Source organism: Anolis sagrei, chromosome 1 (genome assembly GCF_037176765.1).
Source record: "Anolis sagrei isolate rAnoSag1 chromosome 1, rAnoSag1.mat, whole genome shotgun sequence".
In the NCBI taxonomy this organism is placed as follows: Eukaryota; Metazoa; Chordata; class Lepidosauria; order Squamata; family Dactyloidae; genus Anolis; species Anolis sagrei.
Window position 1 is genome coordinate 143,217,141 of NC_090021.1, and position 20,853 is coordinate 143,237,993.

Below are 20,853 nucleotides of genomic sequence, written 5' to 3' on the forward strand. Positions count from 1 at the left end.
TGGCTGACTTCTCTGGTTGAAGTAGTCTGCAGTGCCTTTCATGTTCCTTGATGCGTGTCTGGGCGCTGCGTTTGGTGGTCCCTATGTAGACTTGTCCACAGCTGCATGGTATACGGTAGACTCCTGCAGAGGTGAGAGGATCCTCAGGCAAGAAATGTCTTATGCCAGCCCAACATTCAGTGAAACCATTGTCACCATGTTCTAAGAGGCAGCTTAGAACATGGTAACATGCAAGCTAACAAGCAAGTGAATGTTTTTAAAGAAGAGGATGTTTACATTTCTTTAAAGGATTCTGAGAGTACAAAATGTCCTTGACTGGAGTGTTGTGTGGTTTTCAGGCTGTATGGCCGTGTTCTAGCAGGATTTTCTCCTGATGTTTTGCCTGCATCTGTGGTTGGCATCTTCAGAGGATGTGATGGGTTTTTTTTTTGTTTCTGTGTTAGAAGCGGCTTGAAAAAGTGCAAATTGCTTCTGGTGTGAGAGAATTGGCCACCTGCAAGGACATTGTCCAGGGGATGCCTGGTTGTTTTTTGTTTTTACCTTCCTTGTTGGGGGGCTTCTCTCATGTCCCAGCATGGAGAGCTTGAGCTACCAGAAGGAGCTCATCCACGCTCTCCCTGGATTTGAATCTCCGACCTGTTGGTCTTCAGTCCTGCCAGGACAAGGTTTAATCCATTGTGCCACCGGGGACTCCGATCTTATAGTGGTAAAGGAAGTGGTGTGTATGTGTGCGTGTGTGCGTGTGTGTGTGTGTGCGTGTGTGTGTGTATACACACACACACACACATATACACACACACACACATACATATATATATATATACACACACACACACATATACATATATACATATATACACACACACACCTGTGGAATGTCCAGAGTGGGAGAAAGAACCAGTGTCTACATTGACTGTTTCTTTGATGGTTCACTAGCCTCTGAGCATTCCTGACATCAGAAGTGATGAGAAGTCAGTTAATAATTATTTCCTGTATAATAAAAAGTATCATTTTTCTAAGATAACCCCATTGGAAGCATGGGATTCTAGAGGTGGAAGAGAGTTTAGATGTTATCATAAGATGTTGCATGTAATATAGCTTGCCAACCTGCTATACATGGGACTGAACAGAGCAGAAAGTTGTAAACCTAATTATTAATTTCTAACTGTTGGTCTCCTAAGTGTATCATGCCTAATAGGGCATTCCTCTCTAGTCATATTATTTAAAAAACATAGTGGTTTCTCCTGCTCTTATGTGAGCTAGGCAAGAAATGATCACTTTTTAAAAGTTTGACAGGAAAAGAAGGAAATGTGAACCAGTAGGAAGGAAATAGAATATTTAGTTTTTAAAGTATTTTTTAATGGTAAAGGCCACTTGAAAAATACAGCTAACAAGCAAGTGAATGTTTTTAAAGAAGAGGATGTTTACATTTCTTTAAAGGATTCTGAGAGTACAAAATGTTTTAAGATTGTAAATATAGAACACACGGCATATTGAAACATGTGCAGGACCAGGCACCTTTTCCAGCATTATCATGGGCACACAAGTGAATTTTTAAGAGAATGGAAAGTCCTTCATCATTTTTGTCCATGAAACTCATTAGGTAGTTTGAAGTCTTCAGATTATGAAATTTTAGAATCCTATAAAATCCTAGTAAAAAGTACATTTTGTTTTCAGTTGTGACCTAGAAACACTGACACATGCATCCACAGCATGAAAGCTGAAAGGGAAAAGAAAAAAGAAAACCATTGAATAGGAGAGCAATTTCTTCCAACTCCCTTCCCCTCCAAGTAGGTCTCAAAACCCCAAGCCCACATGATTTGCCGTACCCCATTGCTTGTTGCCATGCAATTGAACAAGCCAAAAAACTATTGATTTTTGGATCACTCTAGTTAACTGAATTTAAAAGCTTTTTTCAAGATGAAAATCTGATTAATAAGCTCCACGATATAACTGGCACCAAAAATTACTGGCAAGCTTCTCTGCCCCCCCTTGGGCTTTTGCCATTAAAACACTGCGTTGTGCAATGAAGAGCTTCGGTTATGTAAAAGGCTTGCTATGTAGAAATGCCTCTATGTAATAGTAGATAACACTTAAACAAGCACTTTCTTGTTTTTCAAATGTTTGTACATACAGTCCTCATGAATACAAATCAAATTTGTGGTTCAGTTCAGTTTCCTTGGAAGTTTTACTAAGAGACAAGTGAGTTAGACTTATAGACTATTGTGGGTTGCCTTTTAAATTGGGCTGGAGAGAAGCCATATCAGAAAGTTCTTATCTGATCATTGCCTTAGGAGCCTCTGTGGACTGAGGCAATATAGAAATTTCTCAAAGAAATAAATAAGTGCAGACACCAATGCTGCTCTTGGTACAACAGGAAGCATTTGGAAGTTAACTGTACGTGGGAAAACTTTTGGCTTTGCTACTGCAAATTAAACTACATTCAACTCTCCACATTCATTGGAGTTAGGGGCACATCACCTATGTGAAGCGGGGAAGGGGAAATGTGAAATGTTTGCTGTCTTCTAACCTGAGAAAATGCTTCTCTAGACAACAACATTTTTTATTAATTAGCCAGTTGGCCTTATCAAAAACAAACAGTGCATATACAACATACAACATACATCTGGTCCTCTTAAAATAAAATGCAAATACACAGATATAGATATATGCATCAACTATCCTCGTCTCCCCTACACTGCAACCCAATCTGATCTATGTACTGCTTCTCTAGACATTTCTTGGTCCTCTAGTATAACTTTATGGACATCTTACACTGCAAGCTGATCATAGATTTGCACCACTTGACATTCGACGGGAAGTAGCCAATAATGAAAGGACCAAGGCAGTGACATCTCCGGCTCATCCTTTGTTCAGTTATTAGCCAGCATGCCAATACCTTGAATCAAGAAACAGCTTTCTGATATCTAAAGAGATACTCGCAGGAACACCTCAGCAAGCAAGAGTCCAAAAGTGGCAAGTCAAAACCCGGAACCTCAATCCATGGCTTAGCTGATACCGAGAAACTCCCTCCTGGGCACACAGAAGACTGGGCAACTTGGAAGGCATTAAACAGAATGCACTCTGGGACCACGAGATGCAGAGCCAACTTTAAGAAATGGGGCTACAAAGTGGAGTCCACGACATGCGAGTGTGGAGAAGAGCAAACCACAGACCACTTACTACAATGCAGCATGATCCCAGCCACATGCACAATGGAGGATCTTCTCACAGCGACTCCAGAGGCACTTCAAGTGGCCAGCTTCTGGTCAGAGGAAATCTAGCATAATGCCAAGTTCCTGTAAGCCGCCACAAGTCCCTTTTGGAAGATGGTGATGGGATGTTGTTGTTGTTGTTGTTATTGACTTCAGGATGAAAGGGAGCACGATTCACCATTTTATTGTTCCCTCTGGTATTTGGCCATCTAATTTTACAAAAGTCTTAACTGGAAAATACTTCTGGATCATAATTTCAAGAACAGCTCAGATGATTTGGGGTTCTAGTATTGAAATGAAGACAGATGTGGGGAACCCACCAAAATACATTGCAAAAATGGTCACCTTAAAAATATTAATTTTGGAGTAATTGTAGTAGCTGCATCATTGAATCTTCCCAACTGATTTTTCATTACAGTTTTCTAGAAATTTGTAATAATTTCTGTACTATTTACAGTAGCAATAAGAATTGATGGATTGATTGCTTAATAGATTTGAATTGTCTACATATAAAGTGCTCAGAACTCTTGTGCAAAAAAAAATCTTTTGGTTCGAGATTTTAAAAATGATCAAAAAATAGGGGACTAAATAAAAGATAAAAGAAGGATATATATTCATTCTGAAAAAATAGACAAAATGGTTGTTAATTATACACAGAAAAATAAAATTTTAGCAAATGTGTGATCAAAAACTCTTTGGCCTTCACTGGTTTGTTACATTTGCAATTAATCCTGTAGTATAATATGTTTTTGTCATATTTAAACCATAAAATACTTCCCACATTTTAAAATGTATGACATTAATTGCAAATCATAAAAAGAATACTTTAATTTTACGTGACTAATTTAAAAATAATTACAGCTTCTAGTATAGCACCTTTTAAAAATTATGTTTTGACTATTAAAAGAAACATTTGTCAGACAGTTGTTTTCTGCTTCCTTGCTAGCGTTTTTCCGGACTTTTGAGCATGTGGGTGAGAGTCTTCTCTCTGCTTCATGTGTACTTCTGAGGCCTAGCACTGTGTTTGCTACACAACCAACAGTGAAACTCCTTAAGATTTGATGCTGATGCTGCAGCATTGGGAGTAACATTTAATATCTATTTGCTGTTACTTTTTTCATATTTTTTTAGAGGAGAATAAATCCTGGACATTTTCTATCGGCCCTTAACGGATTGTCTATCTCATCTAATCTAGACACCCACCCCTGTCAATCTAATCTTCCTACCATGGTATTTATATAGTTCACTTATTAGCAGTGTTTTGCGTTGCTATAGCTTCCTGAGTACTTCATGGACGTTCTTAATTTTTACATCTGTGAAATCTCAAATTACATCAGTCCTTGACATTAATGGTTCAAGTTGCCTGTAGACAAGGCTGGATTAAGTTGCTGAGGAGTTAACACCTTTAAGGGGCTTCATTGCCACAAGTGCTTTTTAAAAAAGACGTTCAGATTTGTTTTGTTTATATTTTGTTGGCATCCGAGGCTGTAATGCAATGGATAAGCATAAAGTTGCTTCACTAATGTCATTGTGATTGTGCTTATCGTAATTTTATATTGTTATGTATTCACATGTTTTATGTAATTATGATGTTGTTGTTTATTGTTTGCGTTTTCAGTTTGCATTTTTGGTTTTACTCTGTTGTAATTTGTTGTTTGGGCTTGGCCTCATGTAAGCCACTCCGAGTCCCCATCGGGGAGATGGTGGCTGGGTATAAATAAAGATTATCATTATAATTATCATTATCATTATTATTATTATTATTATCTTTGAAATGAAATTCTCCAGACATTGTGATTAGAATTTTTCAAGTTTTATTCCACTGTTGTCGATCTTAAGGATTTCTTTCTTTCTTTCTTAAAAGTTGCCCCAAGTAACATTTTTTCCAGCACTACATTGAGAAATCCCAATGGGTTTCAAGCACTGCAGTTAACAACAAAGCAAATTTAAAATTACTTTTTAAAAGGAGCTCTTAAGCTCTCTCTATTACATCTTAATTGGTGGAAGGCATACATTTCATCAGTTCTACCATGTTACATCAGAGTTGATCCATTGGTAATTCTGGTGTGTGTCTTCATAGTAAGTGACTTGTATATGATGAAACTTTTTGCTAACAATCAGAATCAATTTCGAATGTAGCATCATTTTAAAAAACCTAGTTGGTAATTCATTTCTCATTCTCTCTCTTCCTTCCGTGCTTCTTATAGGTTCACCTTTTCTAGCCAATGAGGATGGTGTTCTTGGAGGAGTTATAGTTCTTCGATCTTGTAGGTGCCCTCCGGAGCCCAACTCTTCACAGGAAAAGCAGCCCCTTCTTGGTAAGAATGTGAAGAAAGATGCCTGTTTATGCCGCATGTATTTTTATTATTCAAATCAATTTTACTTTGTTTTCAAACCAAAAGAAAAAAATAACTCATAAACAATTTTTAAAATGGAAAAAAGACGGAAAAGATGGGAAATATCACAGGGTGTGGTATGTAAGTTATGAAGCCATGTTTATTTATTTATTTATTTATTTATTTACTTTATTTTTATACCGCCCCTCTCAGCCTTCCAGCGACTTGAGGCGGTTTACAAGGCAAAATTCAATGCCACAAAAACACAGTACAATTTTTAAAAAACATTAACAGCAATACAATCAAAGCTACAGCAGTAAAAACATAAGGCAGTAAATCCTCAATAAAAAAACGTCGTCCAATTCCATCGTATAATTGTTCCGTTTTCCTATGTCCATTACTCAATATTTGCAAATGCTTGCTCAAATAGCCATGTCTTAAGTGTTTTCTGAAACATTAGGAGCAACGAAGCCGATCTAATATCCTTGGGGGGGGGGGCGTTCCATAGCTGAGGGGCCACCACTGAGAATGCCCTGTCTCTCGTTCCCGCAAAACATACTTGTGACGAAGGTGGGAGCGAGAGCAGAGCCTCCCCAGACGAGCTTAACATCGTATTGTCGAAGGCTTTCATGGCTGGAATCACTCAGTTCTTGTGGGTTTTTTCGGGCTATATGGCCATGTTCTAGAGGCATTTCTCCTGACGTTTCACCTGCATCTATGGCAAGCATCCTCAGAGGGTGAGGTGAGCTTAACATCCTCGATGGTTTGTAAGGGGAAATACGTTCGGACAGGTAAATTGATGAGTTAAATAGTTCTACACATGAGTCTTTAGTATTGTCAAAGAAATAGAGAGGCAGAGAGTATCTTTATACATATTCTCTAGTACAGGGAGGAAGTAAGTAAAAGAAAAACATGGCAATGTGAATTATTATCATCATTATTAATATCCCACTTTTTCTCTCTTAGAAGAGACTCAAAGCAGCCAACAATATTATAAAATAGAATAAAAAATAAAATGTACTATTTAAACCCAAAACATATAAACATTAAAATATAATTAAACAGGATTAAAAATGAATAGTTTAAATATTTAAAATCTATTAAAATACATAAACACCAATCATCATCCTCTGTCTCGGTCTTAAAATGTGTTCTCTATATTTGTATTCCATTGTGCACTGTTTCTGTGCTGCATATGCTTCGTAGGCTTAAACTGTTGATTATATAAAAAGAAGAGAGGAGCTAAAATGGGAACAGAGCATTTTGTGAACAATTTCCATCTCTTGATTTTTGCCTATTGGCTGAGTTTTCATGGAGATCTAAGGGGTAAAATGGTCATCATTGAGTATGCTTGTTTTCCTAATGTTTATACTTCCATTTACATACCATCTGGTAAATAAAGGATTGTTGTTGTGTCCAAATCTATAGTCGAGTTCCTGTGGAGCCATACAACAGAGAGCATGTGTGTGGGATATATGTCAGCACAGGATGGCAAAGCCAAGGTAAGTGTCAAATTTGGAATAAGTGCAGTAATAATTTTTAAAAATAGTAATACTGGTTTCCTTCCCTATTCAAAGGGCTTACACATAAAGAACCAGCTTACATCATGGCTAAGCTATGATTTGGTGATCACAAGGGTGCAGTTTCTTGGTGTGCTCATGGACCATGGCACCTTCCAAGCTGCCAAACCAGGCTGGAACGGGGCTGTTTTCTAGTGTTGTAATACACAATAGAGAATGAACAGTGTCTTTCAGCTATTCCATGCAAAGATCATTCCTTTTTGCTCTTGCCGCTTGGTCAGGGTGAAAGTTGCATGAGAGCGCTGACCAAAAATATGTTTTGGATCAGAGGGAAGAAATAAGATTAGAAGCAAATATAAAAACGAGTGATACTGAGGTCAAAAGTGTTAGGAAGGAATGGGATTGATAGTGGGAAGATTAAGAAAAGCCAGAAAAAGCTTTCTTGTGAATTCCCTAGATATAATTTCAAGCATGGTGGTTGCAGTAGGTTTCTTACAATGGTTCTCAATCTGTGGGTCCTTTCGGCCTTCAACTCCCAGAAATGCTAACAGCTGTTAAACTGGCTGGGATTTCTGGGAGTTGTAGGCCAAAACACCTAGGGACCCACAGGCCGAAAACCACTGTTTTAGAAGATCAGATATGTGAGATAAAGCACTGCTGAAGTTGCAATTTTGACACACTGTGGTCTGAAGTTAATTGCATTGTAAGCCAGGTTTGTTTTGGCTGAGTTGCTAATTATTCTGGACTTGTGTTGCACTATTTAACATGAACCCAGAAAGAGAAGCTTGGCTTCAGTTCTTTTACTCCATTTCACTCTTGGGATCCAGTTTCTTTTTTGTCTAGGCATCTTTACATCAAGAAAAACAGTAGAATTCATATTTTTAGATACGGCCAGCATGTTGCTAGGCAGGTTCAGTGTTAGATTGGTTGTAATGTTGTTCCAAAATTTGTGTAGGACTTGTGTTGATCTAGCCTGATAGTTGCTTGTGAAGCCTTGGTGTAATGTAAAGTTCAGCACTCTGTTCAGGGATCTTTCCCTACATACAGATCTTTCGTTGGACATCTGGTACACATTGCTTTCATGCTGCGGGCAAATTCTCCAGCTGGCAATCTTGAGAGAGCCAACAGGCACAGCTGCTCTTCTTGCTTCACTTTTTAAGTTGTGACCTTCCTCTAGGAGAGTTAATCCCTCTCTTCTCTTTCCTTTTGAGCCTGTAGCTGCAAATACTTTCCTGAAACTAATCCCAAATGCAGTGGCTGCTCACTGCTAATAATCGTGATAGAAGATGCTCTTGAAAAACATCGAATTCTGTAGTCCTGGAAATTGACACTAACTAAAAGTTAGCAAAGGGTTCTTATTCCAGAAGGAAAGGAGAGGGGGCAATTAATTGGAAATAGATAATAAAATCCAAAACACTGTGGAGAAAGAAAGAAAGGGTCCAAGTTATAAAACTTCCAATTTCAAGGACCAAGAAAAATGCAGTAGCTGCGTACAATGTTCCTTTTTCTGAAGTGTACTGAATGGTGCGTTGTTGAAGGCTTCCATGGTTGGAATCACTGGGTTGCTGTGTGTTTTCCAAGCTGTATGGCCATGTTCCAGAAGCGTTCTCTCCTGACGTTTCGCCCACATCTATGGCAGGCATCCTCAGAGGTTGTGAACCGTTTTGGAGTTTTTTTTGGGAATGCTGTAAGTTTTAGTTTATTCTCAAAGGTCCGTGGGCAGATTTACTTTTTAATTGCCCTTAACTCTACAAACATAGTTTTATGAGCATACATGCTGGTATACTTTTGGCTAGTTCATTTATAATCAGTACCAAATGCAGTCATAAGCAATTTAAAAAATATCCTGTAAAAAGAGATACTTAACAACTTTGCTTTCTTTTCTGTGGAGTAGCTTATTGGAGATTATGAAAATCTTTTGCTTCCTCGTGAGGCTCCATCTTTTAATGAAATAGCAGATTAAATGGAAAAAAATGAAAAAAGCATTTTATTTTGCTTATAAAATGTTTGGGACTCCACCTCCCAGAATCCCTGATCACTGACCAAGGCACCTGAAGTCCCAAACACCTGGAGTTTGGGAATCACTTTCATTGCTCCCAAGAATGTCACAATGCTCCTTAAAGAATGTCATAATTATTCCCAGCAATTATTATTTTTTAATTATTTTTAAAATGCCATTTTCACCTGTAATTAATAGGTATTGAAATACAGAGCAGCAATTGCAGTTTCCGAATCCTTTTAAAATAAATTGCAGTACCCATTTCTGGAGAATCTGAAGGTATGGATGACAGTGATCACTATGGTTTAGGATAGGAAGGGAAGGAGGGAGGGAGAAAGAGGGAGTTAAGGGAGGGAGGGAAGGAGGAAGGATAGAATGGTGAGAGAGAGGAGGGCCTGAGAAAAGAGCCCAAGGGGTCACATCCGGCCCCTGAGCCTGGGTTACCCATACCTGCCCTAGGTGATATCAACCTGAATAGCTCATGTTTGAATGTTTTATATAATGTGAACAGGAGATAGAGAAAGAAATTACTGCATTTCTGAAGGCGTTTCCCTTCTGAGAGCTAAGAATTTCTTTCACTCATATAAGTGACACAGTAGTTGTTTAATTTTCTATCTCAGCCAATTTCCTAGACAGTTCTAGATGTGCTAGAACTAAAATATTCAGCTGTGTCTTGATTTGAAAAGTGTAATATTTGGACTTAATGTCATATTTGGTCTTGACAAAAATCTTTCCTTCCTCAACATTTACTTAGAATAGAGTGAGTCCACTGTTCTAAGATGTAGCAGATCTGAAAAACAATCTAGAAACTTCTGTGGTAAAACAAGCATTAAGTTGTACAACATGATTTTGTAGATAGAATTGTACTTTTATTTGGATACGTGCCTTCAAGAATTGCATTTTTCTTTGGCATGTCTTCCCAGAAATTGCTGTCTTTACATTTGACTGACCTCCTCTAACAGCAGAAACAGTGGAGCAGACAGTTTATCCATTGGCACTTGTTGCTTTCTGGGAAGCCTTAATAGAAAAGGACAAGAGCTGCCTGGCCATCAATGGCTCATGACCAGAGTTTCAATTAAATGAAAAAGTGGCTTGCTGAGCTTGTAACTACTCACCCTTTTCCATCAACTGTATTTAGTCTGTCTTAAAATACACTTTTGAGGAGGAAGATGGGAAATGGCTGGTTGGGAGGAAACAACCTATTTGCCTGTGGAAATGTTATTTTGGGCCACGGTTCAGAACAACTCTCATTCATGCCATTTCTGTCTTTCAGTGTGATGCTTCCTAAAATTAGTACAGCGTTTCTTTGAAAACAGTATTCAAAGAGACAAGTAGAAGAAATCTGATTCAGATCTTCTTGGAGATTACAGAGAGACTTCAGCAAGTGCCTGAGGGAAGCATTTGTGGTGCAGCCTCAGTGTGGGTTCATGCACGGGTGGTAGGAATGCAAGTACTTATTATTGTGGGGTGGGCTCTTTCCTCCCTCCTCCTCCCTCCCCCCTTTTAGTGTTTGACAAGGCTGCCAGCAGTAGGATGGTAATCACTTGGTGTACACTGTGTGTTTGCTGATAGACCTAACTTAGCTGCGTCTAACCTTTATTTATTTATTTATTTATTTATTTATTTATTGCATTTATTGACCGCCACTCTCAGCCCTAGGGCGACTCGTGGCGGTGAACAGCAACATAGAAAGACAGTGTACAGTAAATCACGACAATACAAACCTTTGACGCTTTTTGTCTGATTGTAGACATGTTTATTCTGCAAGAAACCCTACTGTTTGCAATAGTGCTCATTTCCAAGTAGCCGTGATTAGGGCTGTAGCCATAGTGTGTGCTTAAATAATCGCTTTTGCGTTTTGAAAATTAGATGGATCTCTTAAGGCTTTTTAAAGGATTCATGGCCAGAATAATACTCTATTTTGTATCATGATACAAAATATTTTTTTCTCTGTTCTTTTTTCTGCTCCTTAAGAAGGACACAACTTCCTTCATGCTTCACAGTAATAATAATAATAATAATAATAATAATAATAATAACCAAAATTTTATTTATACCCCTCCACCATCACCCCAAGGGGACTCGGACCGACTTTCATGAGGTCAAGCCCGACAACACATCAATAAAACAAAAAACAATAAGCAAAAAAAAATGCAATTAATATAACTCACATATAAACAGTAACACGCAAGGATTTTAAAAAGTGCTGTGATAGGATTTCATTTTTCGTTAACACCTATAGAAGAATGGCTAGTATGCAGAGAACACAATTGCCAGTGTAGAGATATTGGGATCCACATTAATAACAGTTTAAATTTCTAGCTAACAACAACTACTGCTACTTTATATTTGTACCCACCTCCATCTCCCCGAAGGGACTCGGGGGCAGCTTACATGGGGACAAGCCCGATCAACATAGTTAAATAAAATAAAAACAAATGAACAAGAGCATAACACAATATAAAAACAACCATCACAAACAAATAGCAAAACAATTAGAATAAATTTCATCAAAGAGAATTTATATTTCATGTTAGTCTTGTTGTTCACTGCAATCAAGTTGATTTTCACTTATGACAGCCCTATGAATGAGAGACTTCCAAGTCATCCTGTCCTCAGCCCTTACTAATACTTGTTAAAGACACACCAAACTCAATTTTCATCTTTTTCCTCACTTTTTGAATATATGTCATGAAACCTGAAATCTTTCCCTAGGCCTGGCTTCACAGTTCAGCTCCAAAGGTATCTGTGTTTGCAACAGATGTTGTTTGCAACAGATTTGTTTGCAACAGATGCTGGAGTAACCTCCTTGCACATCAACACAAAATACTTGAGACCACTGACTAATTCAGCAAACCGTTTCCGAGGATCAGATGCAAAATCCTACAAGTCTCAAAGAAATTGCTTTAACGGGACCTCCAGTATTATTTTGGCACTGTATTTAACTGATTGTAGTTGTCACAGCTTTCAGAGTGAAGCATCTGATACCACTGATTCCCAATTATGGGAGAATGAAGGGAGCGCCAATATAAAGGCGGAGCATCCCATATCTGGAATTCTGAAATCCAAATACCATATACATTCGAGTATAAGCTGACCCGAATATAAGCCGAGGCACCTAATTTTACCACCCCAAAAAAGGAAAACATATCGACTTGAGTATAAGCCAAGGGTGGGAAATGCAGCAAATTTCAAAATAAAAATACATATGAATAAAATTACATTAATTTTAGATTAATGTAAATTAATTTTAGATTAATGTAAATTAGATTAAATGTTTTTGAATATTTACATAAAATTGTAATTTAAGATAAAACTGTCCAACCCTGATTAAATCATTATTCTAACCTTCTTTAAAGCCATGGTATTCCCTGTAGTCACCTACGGATGTGAGAGCTGGACCTTAGGGAAGGCTGAGCGAAGGAAGATCGATGCTTTTGAGCTGTGGTGCTGGAGGAAAGTGCTGAGAGTGCCTTGGACTGCGAGAAGATCCAACCAGTCCATCCTCCAGGAAATAAAGCCTGACTGCTCATTGGAGGGAAGGATACTAGAGACAAAGTTGAAGTACTTTGGCCACATCATGAGGAGACAGGAAAGCCTAGAGAAGACAATTATGCTGGGGAAAGTGGAAGGCAAAAGGAAGAGGGGCCGACCAAGGGCAAGATGGATGGATGGCATCCTTGAAGTGACTGGACCGACCTTGAGGGAGCTGGGGGTGGTGACGGCCGACAGGGAGCTCTGGCGTAGGCTGGTCCATGAGGTCACGAAGAGTCGGAGACGACTGAACGAATGAACAACAACAACAACCTTCTTTAATGTAAATGTGCTTACGTACCCTTCCAATAATAATAGAGTAAAATAATAAATGCAATAATAAATAGAGTAAAATAATAAATGTACTAATAAGAAATAGAATAAAATAATAAATGTAAAAATAATAACAATAGAGTAAAATAATAAATGTAATAACAACTACAACAGAGTAAAATAATAAATAACTTTGACTCAAGTACTGTATAAGCTTAAAAAGAGCTGGAAAACTTGGCTTATACTCGAGTATTTACGGTACTCCAAAAACCAAAAATTGTCCATGTGGTGGCTGAAATAGTAATACCTTGGCTTTCTCAGTGTACACAAACATTGTTCCAAGCACAAAATTATTACAAATTTGATGTATAAAATTACCTCCAGGCTATGTGCATAAGGTGTATATGAAACATAAAGGAATTTCAGGTTTAGACTTGGCATCTATCCCCAAAAAATCCCATTGCGTATATATATCTGAAAATCTGAAATTCAAAACACTTCTGGTCCAAAGCATCTTTACTAGCTTCCTTTGATGTGAGCTATATGCTGAGTGCTGAAGCTTTCTCCTCCCCTCTCTCATACATGGCCAAGAAAAGGAGAAAAAATAGGTATTTTGCAAGCAAGCTCCATGAATGTTCGTCCTACGTTCTGTTTTTCTAGGGCCAAATGCTTTTGCCTTTCCCCACTGAGGTGAATCAGTGGTGAGTTGTCTCCCTTGTGCAACCTTTTGGAGGAGGAAGATCAGATCCTGTGATGCACAATTTATCTGGTGACAGGATAAACTCTGCATAGCTCAGTGTATGCTATGTCTAGAAAAGAGAAACAGGAATAGAAATTGTTTCTTGGATTGATACGATCCAAAAATACAATTGTGCCGTGCTACAATCATTTGTTGTATAGGTTGTATATAATATATTTTATATTTATTTTTGGTCATTTATGTTATTCATCTGTTAAATACCAAAACCACCAATTAAAGCCCCACTTAGCTTAGTTCTTTTGATTCAATGGATCTATTCTAGTTTGCATTGACAGCAGAATTCATGCCCTCATTTTCTGGCCTCAGTAACTTTGCATTGACTGCTCTCTTTTGGGATAGAACTGGAAAACACCTCTCTATCTGCTGCTGCTCTAGTAGCTAGTCAGTCTTCAAATTAGCTCACTATTTTAGATCCCAGATTTTCTGTTTATTCCAGATTATCTGGCGGTGCAGACTCATATAATCCAGTTTAAAGCAGAAAACCTGGGATCAGATCCTGAGATATAGGGCCTGTCTAACTCTCTCCCAGTTTGAAAACATGCTAATATGAGTAGATCAATAGGTACCGCTTCGGCGGGAAGGTGATGTTGCTCCATGCAGTCATGTTAACCACATGACCTTGGAGGCATCTATGGACAATGCCGGCTCTTTGGCTTAGAAATGGAGGTGAGCATCACCTCCCAAGGTCAAACACGACTAGACTTCATGACAGGGGAAATCTTTACCTTTTCCTATACATTGTGGTTGGTTGCATTTTTTTCAATTATGCAATTTAAGCGTTTTGTGCTTGCATGATTTTCTCCCTCTACATATGCCTGAATCTTTTAAAATGCAGTGTCTTTTTCATTTTTTTCATCGTCATTCTCTGCTGGTATTTATAGTTTTGTGAAACATGTTAATATGACCACATTTTAGTCAGTAAAGTATAAGAAAGTATGGGGTTTTTTTGTCCTGTTCCAAACCTCCTCCTGGTGACATTGTGCCAGCTTTCAATAATGTTACTGGCATTCGTTTGTCCAGGAATGCTTTGTTGTTTGGCTATAAATATTCTGTCCAAACACAAAGTCTTTGTGTAGTAAACAAATGTCAGAAAATATGGAGAATGTGGGGTTTGCATTACTGGCAAGTGGCAACTGATCTGTTGAAATGCCCATGTACTCTTTTTCATGCTGCGCTTCTATTGTTATAATTTAATTTCTGTGTGACCACATCATTTAACTCTGTGTTTACAGCATTGGCAAATGAGTCAAAAACTATTTACAATTAATATCCTTGTTTTTAAAATTAAAAAGGCCCCAGGCCTCATTTTGAAGAAGCTGGTGGGAACTTTTGATTTCAAGAGTTTGGTATTCCAATATGCATTCATTCAAGCGCAGTTTTCTCAAAAACAATGTGGCTGCTTTGAAACATGGCAACACTTAATTCTTACTGCTTTTAAGTAACATAATGGATTTGTGAGTGCAGCGCTATTCTTTGTGTTCTCACATGGTCTTACAAATTTAAGTTAAGGGTGGGTTTTGCAAGCAGTCTTAGCCACTGCTTCTGCAGCTTGGGTCCCAACCCCAAATGGGGTCGTCTTAGCGCAATGTTGGGGTCGCAAAAAAAAGGCAATAGTAAAAGTTCTCTGAATGCCACCCATTTACATAAATCTCTGCAGAAAATGCTCCAGCTGTTCTCCACAAAAATGAAAATCATCCTGTTTAGCTAGCCTTCTAGATGCTGGTTTATTATCAGTAAATGCTTGATTTTCAAATCTATTTTATATACCTATATATCTGGGATCACCTAATAATTTCTGAGGCAGAAAGGGGTCTTGAGGGGAAAAGATTTAAGAAGCCCTGGTCTTAGGTTCACGAATAGTCCTTCCCGCATAGATTTGGAGCATCCTGAGTGTAGTGTTGTTGTTGTTATTTACTTTATTTATACCCAGCCTTTCTCCTCATAGGGACTCAAGGAAGCTAACAGCCACACAGCAAAGGAAATATATGACTGTTGCTGGAGGGAAGGGGGAAAGGGGAGGTGAAAACAATGGAAAAGGAATGGATATAAGTAGGGGATGAGGGCAATTATATATGAAGTGTATGTGTGTCTGTGTGTGTTTGTTTACACACATACTGTATACATCATCTATTTTATCTTCTAAACTTCCTCATGAGAAAATGTGGTTATGTTATACTCTAATTGTTTGATTGCCCAAAAAACAACCACACAATCTGATCAGAATTTAAAACAAAGCAAATACAAAAGTTTAAAAACAATTAAATAGTACTGAGTAGATTTAAGTTAAAATACAGTTAAATTAGCATTAAAACTGTGTTTAAAACTCACAGTCTTCCGCCCCAATATACCACCTACAACCTCCTCAGCAGCATGCCCCTTCTTCTTCCCCAAATGTCTGCTGGCAGAGAAAGGTGTTGACTTTTCAAGGCAGCCCCATGTAGAGCACATGACAGTAGTCCAACCGGGATGTAACCAAGGCATGCACCACTGTGGCTTGATCGGATTTGTCCAGGAATGGGCGCAGTTGGCTTTAAACTGTGCAAAAGCATTCCTGGTCACTGTTGATACCTGGGTCTCTCAGAGCCGAATCCAGGAGTACTCCCAAACTGTGAACCTGCGTTTTCAGGGGAAGTGTAACCCCATCTAACACAGGCTGATTCCCTATTTCTAGATCCATCTTATGACAGACTAGGAGCACCTCTGTCTTGTCTGGATAAAGCTTTAATTTGTTTTCCCTCATCCAATCCGTTACAGCTGCCAGGCACTGGTTTAGCACAAGAACTGCTTCCTTGGAATTAGGTAGAAACTAGTGATACAGTTGGGTGTCATCTGCATATAGATGGCACCCCACTCCAAAATTCTAGGTGACCTTTCCCAGCGGTTTCATATATATGTTGAACAGCATGAGGGAAGGAACTGAGCTCTGAAGGACCCCATAGGCCAGTAGCCAAGGAGTGAAACAGGAGTCTTGCAGCACCACCTTCTGAGACCATCCCTCCAGGAAAGAAGGTTTTTCTTTTCATGTCAGAAGCGACTTGAGAAACTGCAAGTCGCTTCTGGTGTGAGAGAATTGGCCATCTGCAAGGACGTTGCCCAGGGGATGCCCGGATGATTTGATGTTTTTATCATCCTTGTGGGAGGCTTCTCTCATGTCCCCGTATGAGGAGCTGGAGCTGATAGAGGGAGCTCATCCGCCTCTCCCTAGATTTGAACCTGCGACCTGTTGGTCTTCAGTCCTGCCGGCACAGGGGTTTAACCCACTGCACCACCGGAGGCTCCAGGAAAGAAGGTAGTCACTGTAAAATATTGCCTTCAAGTCCCATTCCAACGAGACATCTCAGAAGGATACCATGGTCAATAGTATCAAAAGCACTGAAAGATCCAGGAGAACCAACATAGACACACACACTCCCCCTGTTCAGTTCTTTGCATAGGTCACTCACTAAGGCAACCAGAACTGTCTCTGTCCCAAAACCAAGCCTGAAACCAGTCTGAAATAAATCTATATAAGTGTTTCTCAACCTGTGGGTCCCCAGATGTTTTGGCCTTCAACTCCCAGAAATCCTAACAGGTGGCAAACTGGCTGGGATTTCTGGGAGTTATAGGCCAAAGCACCTAGGGACCCACAGGTTGAGAACCACTGATCTAGGTCTATTTCAGACTGGTTTCAGGCTTGGTTTTGGGACAGAGACAGTTCTGGTTGCCGCTTCATCCGGGAGCCCTTGGTGTTACAGGCTCCAAAGGGATGACCACAATAAACATATGTTGCAAATCCTTTAAAGTATTTATGTGGCATTTTTCTAGTACAAATTCCCATTTTAAGCCATCATAATATTGTTACAGCTCACTTAATTATCACTGTTACATATTGTCTTGGACATTCTCTTTTTCAGTTACATTTGCATCTAAGTGACTGTTAAATGAATGCGAAATCTGCATCATGTTCCTCTTGAAAGTTTATTCCCAGAAAAGTGGGGGCAGCCCCCACCTCTGCTTTTTATGTTGCCCTTTTCTTGGATTTCTGCATTTTGGGTTTCTTCCTCAATTCTTGCCACTTTTCTCTGCAGACCCACATTTCCAGGCTCCCCCCAGGAGCCGTGGCAGGGCAGTCGGTCGCCATCGAAGGAGGGGTGTGTCGGCTGGAGAGCCCAGCGAGCTGAACTGCTTCTCTTCTGCTTAGCAAGGGGAGCGCAAAGGACGTTGTGTCTCATACGGTCTTTTGTGTTTTAACAGATGTTGAGAATTTTACTCTCGTTTTATATTCCTTATTGCAACCACGTGCACTGTAACCTGAAACAAGTGCTGCTGTAGCTTTATATTAATTCACTTTGTTTGAATGTATATGAAAACTCGTCTCTTTGTGGAATAGGAGCTCTGTTCCCAGTCGTGCACATGAAGATAATGTACCGATAATTTAACATTTTGAAACCTTTTTATTTCTTAATTGATTATCCTACGATGAGAATGCCCAGAAATTGCAACAAGAAATGGTTAAAATTGTGTTGTATGCCATAGTAAATGTATTTGTTTCATATTGGGGGGGAAAGTACAGGTTTGAGGGCTAACTGGAATCCAAAAGTGATTGAATGCGCTTTCTGTTATTTAATGATTTCAGTGATATTGTCAACATGCTATCTTTTTCCAGACTAGGGCTTATTTTTTAAATTTCAACAAAGAGTGGTGCATTTCAATGAAATAGTCAAGGGCAGGATTATGGCCTGACCTTTTTAAAAATTAATTATTCAGTTGGTGGTACTTTTCCTGGCTTACATGTTATATAGCTTCAAGCTGTTATGTACGTATTACGAATGACTCCGTAAAGATAATGTACAGAGTCATGAATAGTCTTTGCTTTGTGTATAATGAACTATTGGAATGTAAATAAGAACAAAGTTTATTGGAAGAATCAATATTATTCTTTGGTTTAAATATATATTTTGAGAGAATGCTGTGGGAATAAACAAGCTGTTATTGGACAAATAATGCAATCTATTAAATTGATGGCAGAGAGAGTACTCGTTTTAGCTTTTTGCTTCAGTTCATTAAGTCCCAGATTTTCAGTGACCATGTATTAATGTTTGCAATTCAATTTATATGTTATGCATGCAGAGTTGCAAGTGGCCTTTTCAACGTTTATACAGGAGAGATCAATGATACACGATTTGATGTACTTCCTTTGTTGTAGGTGTGCTTTCCCCCCCCCCCCCTTTTCGACTTTTTCAACATCTTCAGGGTTGATGTTTACAGGGATATGACTATAGAACAATCTTGCTGAATTCTTTGTGAATCGATCTGTTGGAACGGAGTAAGAGAACATTAATTGAGGTTTATTTTCTCCCCGTCTTGTGTTGAGAAGTGATGTATACCTCCTTTAAAAAATACTTGCAAAATATTTTCAAAAATATTTATAATTATACAATCAATTTATCTTCTCTAGTTATTGTTTTCACCACAAATGAACGGAAAATGCTTCAAAGCTTTGCACATTCTCCTTGGTGTAGAAAAAGCAACCTCTCATGGCCAACCCCATTTAGCAGTCTTTTATATTATCGAAGGCTTTCATGGCCGGAATCACTGGGTTGTTGTAGGTTTTCCGGGCTATATGGCCATGTTCTAGAGGCATTTTCTCCTGACGTCAGGAGAAAATGCCTCTAGAACATGGCCATATAGCCCGGTAAACCTACAGCAACCCAGTCTTTTCTATCTATTGATCTTCAGTCCTTCCAAAGTACAATCTCCACTAATTTGGGAAGGCTGTGAGTTGTTCTTACCTTGGCTGAATTAGCTTGTGTGTAAACCTTCAGCACTGGGGTCATTTGAACCACATTCACTGCAGCTGAGCCACTGAGCTCAGAAGGCTCCTGCTCCTCCAGGTTTGAGAAGATGCAGAACTTTGCACCACTGATTTGTCAAGTCTGGTGTCAAACATCAAGGTAACATTCGCGTTTTAAATCAAGTGTAACCTGTGTTGATTGCTCCCTTTCATGTCAGTTTTAAGGCTTGCTTCCCTCCTCTGTAACAATGGTCATGTCTTCTCCCCTCTTCCTGTTCTACCACTCTCAAAGTGGGGCAGTCTTCTCCTTCTGTATCTGCAAAGTTTATACATGAGGCATTGGTAAGGCACTGTACAATATATTTGTGACTTGTAGTAACCAGTTTGCACACTTTTTTGTGACACTTCAGTCCTAATAAAGGTATTGCCCAACTGTGGGTTTTGTTTTCTTTTTCGTGGACTTACAATTTTTTGGGGGAAAGGAGGATTAGCTACAGCAGCAAGATTTTGGGTTTTTAATAATAATCTATATAAAAATACTCTGTGCATAATGAGTACCTTAAAAACAAAAGAACCAATGAACGAAATCACACCAAATTTGGCAACAAAACGTCTCACAAGGAGTGACCATCACTCAAGAAATTATGATTTTGTCATTTGGGAGTTGTAGTTGCTGGGATTTATAATTCACCTACAATCAAAGAGCATTCTGAACTCCACCAGAAATGGAACTGAACCAAACTTGGCACACAGAACTCCCATGAGCAACAGAAAATACTGGAAGGGTTTGGTGGGCATTGACCTTGAGTTTGGGAATTGTAGTTCACCTACATCCAGAGAGCACTGTGGACTCAAACAATGACGGATCCGGACCAAACTTGGCACAAGCACTCAATACGCCCAAATATGAGCACAGATGGAGTTTGGGGGAAATAGACCTTGACATTGGGAGTTGTAGTCACTGGGATTCACACTTCACCTACAATCAAAGAGCATTCTGAACCCCATGAATGACAGAATTGGGGCAGACTTCCCACACACAACCCCCATGACCAACAGAAAATACTTAAGGCCATAGAGTTCAACTCCCTTCACTAGGGCAAGAAAACGTAATCAAAGTCCTCCTGATAAAGAGCCATCCAGCCATAGATATAGATAGATAGATATGATTCACACACAGAGAGATATAGTATCATAGATTTGAAAGCGATCCTTAAATAAGGACAATGATATCTTGCATGTTCCAAGGTGGGCAAACCAGACACTCTCCACATCAACACTGGCAAAGAAACAGCAAGAAATACTGTTTACCCACGAACATAAAGAAATTACATATATTAGAAACCAACACTTCCTCATTACTTTATTTTCCAGATCACTAGACTGGGCCACAGCAACGTGTGGCAGGGGACAGCTAATAATAATAATAATAATAATAATAAT

The 20,853-nt window shown here is 38.9% G+C and overlaps 1 protein-coding gene across 2 annotated transcripts in view; it reads left to right on the plus strand.

Annotated features, from left to right (window-relative positions):
• TASP1 (taspase 1) overlaps nt 1–19,843 on the plus strand; it is a 69,910-nt gene extending 50,067 nt beyond the window's left edge. For both annotated transcript variants that reach the window (XM_060786015.2, XM_060786031.2), the window contains 3 exons: nt 5,423–5,533; nt 6,980–7,053; nt 17,705–19,843. In XM_060786015.2, coding sequence (XP_060641998.1) covers nt 5,423–5,533; nt 6,980–7,053; nt 17,705–17,797 — 278 coding nt within the window. In that variant the 3' untranslated portion in view covers nt 17,798–19,843. The remainder of the gene's footprint in view (nt 1–5,422; nt 5,534–6,979; nt 7,054–17,704) is intronic.
• Nucleotides 19,844–20,853: the final 1,010 nt, after the last annotated feature.